This window comes from Spea bombifrons, chromosome 8, assembly GCF_027358695.1.
Source record: "Spea bombifrons isolate aSpeBom1 chromosome 8, aSpeBom1.2.pri, whole genome shotgun sequence".
Lineage (NCBI taxonomy): Eukaryota > Metazoa > Chordata > Amphibia > Anura > Pelobatidae > Spea > Spea bombifrons.
In genome coordinates this window covers 20,019,667-20,024,981 of record NC_071094.1, presented here as the reverse complement: position 1 = coordinate 20,024,981, position 5,315 = coordinate 20,019,667, and the positions used below count along the sequence as shown (strand labels likewise).

Genomic DNA, 5,315 nt, shown 5'->3' with positions numbered 1-5,315 from the left:
TATTAGTAATGTCAGCATCTTAACATGCAGAATGAGTGACCAAAATGGGCACTGTGCAAACTTAAAAGGGGAGAAGATAAAGCGTTGCCCCGGTGAGTAAAACCAGATTTCACGATGCGTGCCAAAGTAGAATGAGCAATGGGGCAAAACGCTAAATGTTTTCAGTGGTCAAACTTGTTGGTTTCATCTGAGACAGTTTACAAGGACTAATAAAGAAAGCACACTACACCGTTTTACAAAATACCATTCTGCGTGCCCATCAAGCAATTACAATTAGATATAATCAGAGAGTGAGACGTCTCGAACTAACTGCATTAATAATTAAATCGTCGCAAAATCCGGAAACCACTGTCGTTATGTAATCTCAGTGTAAAAATCCATTACTAGGGCGCATGTCGTAATTTGAAGGTGGGGTTTTCGTAGGTGTGGTTGTATTAACCCCTTTTGATTGATGGGCGTGTTTCATGAACCGTATATTAGGACTGCCAGCGAACGGGAACGTTATTGCGTTTTTATCCATACGGAAAGAGAATCAAAGCGGAGAAGCACGTAAGTACAAATGTTGCTCGTTGGCGGTCTTGTAATTGATTTGTGGATTTGCCCGGTTTGTTTTAGTCATCCTGCTGATGGGCAATATGTGGCCGTCATGGTTTCTGTGGAATCTGAAACGCTTTCTGTGGTCGAGATCACTAGAGGCGAGGCGTGTTTTTGCGCGTTTATTTTATTCTCTGCCTTCGCGTTTTTAATAGTTTACCTTGCTTTGTGCTTTTTATGTACATCAAGCTAGCTTGGCCGTGCGGGTTTTTTTTTTTGTTTTTGTTTTTCTTTCTCTCCCTCCCCTCATGTTAATCTGTCACTGGTTAGTGGGGCAGTCTCGTCTCGCTTCGTAACGTCGTTAGTATGATGAGTTTGAACTAAAACTGCTATAGGCGCGGTTTTAATCTGATTTAAAGTAAGCAAATCCTGGAAATTTCCAAGCCTCCTCCCCAAATGTGCAAAAACAAATATCTGGTCCAAAGACGTCTGCAGCTTGTATAGACGTGTTCACTTGGTCACACCCTGCTGTTCTGCCCAGTTCTATTGTCTCAAACCAATTTAGGTGCACGGTCTTCTGTGGGTGTGCAAAATTTCCTTTTAGTTCTTCTTAGAAGACCTTGATCTACTGAAGTGGTAGATAAATGGAACAAGCCACTTACCACCAGAAACGGCAGAGGCTAAAACAGGGGATTTAAATATGCATGGGATAGGGGTAAAGCTTGCTCTGAATCTAAGACCAGCCCAATTGAGACTTGAGCCTTGTGTCAGGGTAAATGTGCAAACTGGTTGTTATTGCTGTCAAACTTAACTTGTGGAGGAAAGCTGCCCTAATCTGCAACCACCAGACAAGCTCAGAGACGTGTCGTTCCTGCATAAACTGCTGCAAGAAAGGGATTCTGGGTAGGCACTTGCAAATTATGATTTTATATCACTTTATACATGGACCCCTTGGAGCAAGCAAACTGAACTAGACAGGACAGGGGTGCAAAAGCCAGATCACCTTGAACAGTTTTATCCAGTGGTGATCTGGTTTCTGTGCCTCTGCTCTCACCTGTGTTGCAGACTAGTGTTAAAATCAAGGTGGTAGGGTAGGAATTATCTAAGTGGATGGGTTTCCCATCACCTCACCACAGCATCTGTTCAGTGTACTAATTTAAGGAAGATGCTGATGACCCCCCCCCCCCGCCTTTTTTATCACTTTTTTTTTTTTTTTAACCAGCTTTTTTTATTATTTTAAAACTTCCTCTATAGTGGATACTACCTCATATGCTCAGAACACTGTGGTTTCAACTGTTGTCCCTGATCTTAACCACAGCTGCTCAAAATGCAGTGTAATCTCCAAGAGCACAAACTTTGTATTGGCAGAAGGCAATTGTTGCTGTTCTATTATGTATGTACTGTGGAGAAAGTGATGGTGTGACTAACCAGTATGCTCTAATTGCAGTAAAAATGTCTGATAAGCCAGATCTTTCTGAGGTGGAGAAGTTTGACCATAGAAAGCTGCGTAAAACTAATACTGAGGAGAAGAACACCTTGCCCTCAAAGGAGAGTAAGTATAAGGCTTCTGGCACAGCTGGATGAGTGCTGAGTGTATGTTAAAGTGGTCCTGGCAAAAACAAAAGTTCTTGGCAATCTTGTTCTTGGTTGAGGTTGGAATGCCCTACAGCCAGGGTATGTTTATCAGATTACATCTTCACTGTACCTGCATCCAAAAGCAGCGAGCATTAACCTTTAATACACTGATAACTTTAGTGGTGTCTTTCTTATAGTGACAATGATATTGTGGGGGGGGGGCATTTACAAATAGATTAACATATCTCCCTTTTCCTTATTTTTTTCTTTGCTATGGGTGGAAATCTGTGATCAGCAAGCAGGGCTCTATAACTATCGACCACCAGGGAGAGCAATCGGATCTCAGCGGGGAATGCATGATTGGGCATTCCTCATACAATTGTTAGTCGTTGCTAGCACAAAGTGTACTTGGCAAGAAGCCATCATTGTTTTCCTCTGACAAGGGAGAATCAAGGCTGTCAATAGGCTGCCTGATCTCCCATGCAGCACCTGTGAGATGACCCTTCTGTTGCAGCAGTCAGTATGTACTGGTATGGGATGTCTAAATGGGTTAAGCAAATGGCATTTTAAAGGAACTAGAAAGATAGTGTCTGTAATGTCTTGGCCCAACACCGATTAAGACTCTAGATTGTAAGCTCCTTTTGAACAGTGCTCACCTGATATGTAAGTCAAACTGTTATTGCATGCTACTGGGTATTTCCTGTTACCTATCTTACAGCACTGGAATATGACTCTCCCCACTTCAGTCTGGTGGCGCCGACTCTTCCCACTGGTATATGACTGAAGTGGGACTCAAGTCTTCATCTGTTGTAAACTAACGCTCATCTGTTTACCATTAGAAGTAAACAATAAAAATTGCAGTCTCCAATTCTGGCCAAGACTAAGTAAAAACTCTCACTTTATCCACAGCAATTGAGCAGGAGAAAGAGGCATGCAAGAAATCATGAAAGTCAAGATTAAGACTTGGTTGCTGAATGATCTGGCTGTCCGGCAAGCTGTGCTTTGGAAAACTCATGCATTATCTGCAGAATGAATATATTGTAAAAACGTAAAAATTAAAATATTTTTCACTGAAATGTTTCTAGCGAGTCCTGTCATGATCTTTTCTATATTGGTTACAATTAGTGAGATGTGTCCCTGCTCATTCAGGAAATCAATAATTTTAGAAAATTGATAATATTGATAATACTTTATAAAGATGACAAAGTAATGTTATGAGAAAGTAAAAGGTGTTTGTATTGAAGTCTTTCAGGTTCCTCTAACATATAGAGTATGTAAACGGGTCACTTAACCTGCTTTTGGTTCCACAAATCCTTACATTGTTTGAGTTAAAGGTACATGCTATCATTATACACTAATGAATACAAGCGTTTTATTGGTGTATTGGGATGAACCATTAGTCGTTGGCTAGCCGGGTGGGTTTTGTCTTGTGCACTAACATGAAACGTACCCAAAACTTAAAAAGTTATCTTGTATTGTGAGGCCTAGGTCTCATGTGGGACTGACTAGCAGGCGACCAGCTAAAAATACTGGGGAGCAGACAAACCATAGTCGGCTGCAACATTCATTTTGGGTGTTTATAAGAAATGTATAATATACTTTACCCCAGGAAAGGACACTCTCAATTGAAGACAACACTTATTTAAAATAAATAAATACCAGGAAAATATATTAATCCTGGTGTCTATTTCCAAAATGCCTCATTTATAGACCTTTCCGACAGTTATAGGGGACATATTGTAAGGTGTGTGCATATGGATTAAAAACGCGAAATGTTTTGTTCTGATGGGATTGCAACACATCTTGAACAAAGAAAACAAATATCCACAATTATATATTTCTGTAAAGTAGACAACCCATAGTACGTCATCATGAGCATTTGGACAACTTTCATGCAACTATTTGGCCACCAATCACTGCCAAAATTGGTTGTAGAAATAATTTAGTGCCACACTTGTACATGCTGGACATGGCAACCTTTTTTTGTACAGTGTCTTGGTCTGACATGGACCAGCTCGAAAGGCCCCTCACTAAACAATTGTATAATCAATGTGTAAGTGTGCTAGCATAGATGTGTATGCGTAAGTGGTTGTCACGAATGCACCCTATTCTGTCTGTCCTAGAGCGGACATAGTGATAAAAATACCCACCCATAATACCACCCAAACGATAATGATATAACTAATATAAAACTGCCTTGGTCCCCCAAGCGAAATAGACCCACGCAATATACTTAAACACAATAATTCTGTCCGTAGGGCTCCGGCAAGGAAAGATGGCGACTTACTCGTAATTAGATCCCGGCCGTTAGTAAGCACACTGACCTATTTCCTCTCGTTAAATTTTATATTTTTTCCAGTTCATCTTGAGTTTCCAAGCCGGCCCAGAGGTGGTATAAGCGGAGGGAAGGTGTTCCTATAGGAAGTGACCTCCCCCTTGTGCTGTGGAAACATATCGGTCAAAATAACTCATTTTCATTTTATTCTCCCCCCTGTGCAAAAATTCTTGCATTTACGAATTTCTTGTAAATCATGAAGTCTGTAGATGTCACACTTGCTACTTATGACTGGATACCACGGACTTCACAATTTCTTTCAAACAGCTTAAGTTGCGCTAGCCATGTTTGTATTCTTTTTGTAGGGTGCGCTTTCCCCATTCTAGATATGCACAAGGAGGTATGATTATGAATCTATGGGTTATTATTGATGTATGTGTTGGATATGATCCTGGAAGAAATGGTTTTCCTGACTGCTAGTGGTCACTTAGCATATCAAAAGAATCCACTATCTATGAGGGGGATACAGGCGGATGGTGGATTACTTGGTCCATTTACATTGGACCTAGATATAGCGGCACCTTCTTTGTAACATTTCACGCCTTATGGAGGGCCCTGGTTGAAGTTGAAAGACCTTTTGGCACCACATGCCTATACAATCGAATTAACCCCTCTCATACTGAAAGTGGCCATACCACCTCTACCAGGTAGCATGTCCATGTATATATGCACATACAGTATCTCACAAAAGTGCGTACCCCTTCACATTTTTATAAATATTTTATTATATCCTTTCATGTGACAACACTTAAGAAATGACACTCTGCTACGATGTAAAGTAGTGAGTGTACAGCCTGTATAAGTGTCCCCTCAAAATAACTCAACACACAGCCATTAATGTCTAAACCTTGGCAACAAAAGTGAGTACACT

General features: G+C 40.7%; 1 protein-coding gene across 1 annotated transcript; it reads left to right on the top strand.

Moving 5' to 3' along the window:
* Window positions 1-393: 393 nt before the first annotated feature.
* On the top strand, window positions 394-3,189 carry LOC128503575 (thymosin beta-15A homolog). Its single transcript, XM_053473701.1, has 3 exons — window positions 394-549; window positions 1,982-2,086; window positions 3,019-3,189. Exons 1-3 carry the CDS (start codon window positions 465-467, stop codon window positions 3,054-3,056), a joined length of 228 nt encoding a protein of 75 aa, XP_053329676.1. The 5' UTR covers window positions 394-464; the 3' UTR covers window positions 3,057-3,189.
* The last annotated feature ends 2,126 nt before the right edge of the window (window positions 3,190-5,315 follow it).

Coding starts and splice junctions, on each gene's coding strand:
- LOC128503575 (XM_053473701.1), top strand. CDS start 465: ATGAACCGTATATTAGGACTGCCAGCGAACGGGAACGTTATTGCGTTT. Junction 550..1,981: donor GAATCAAAGCGGAGAAGCAC/GTAAGTACAAAT, acceptor CTCTAATTGCAG/TAAAAATGTCTGATAAGCCA. Junction 2,087..3,018: donor CACCTTGCCCTCAAAGGAGA/GTAAGTATAAGG, acceptor CTTTATCCACAG/CAATTGAGCAGGAGAAAGAG.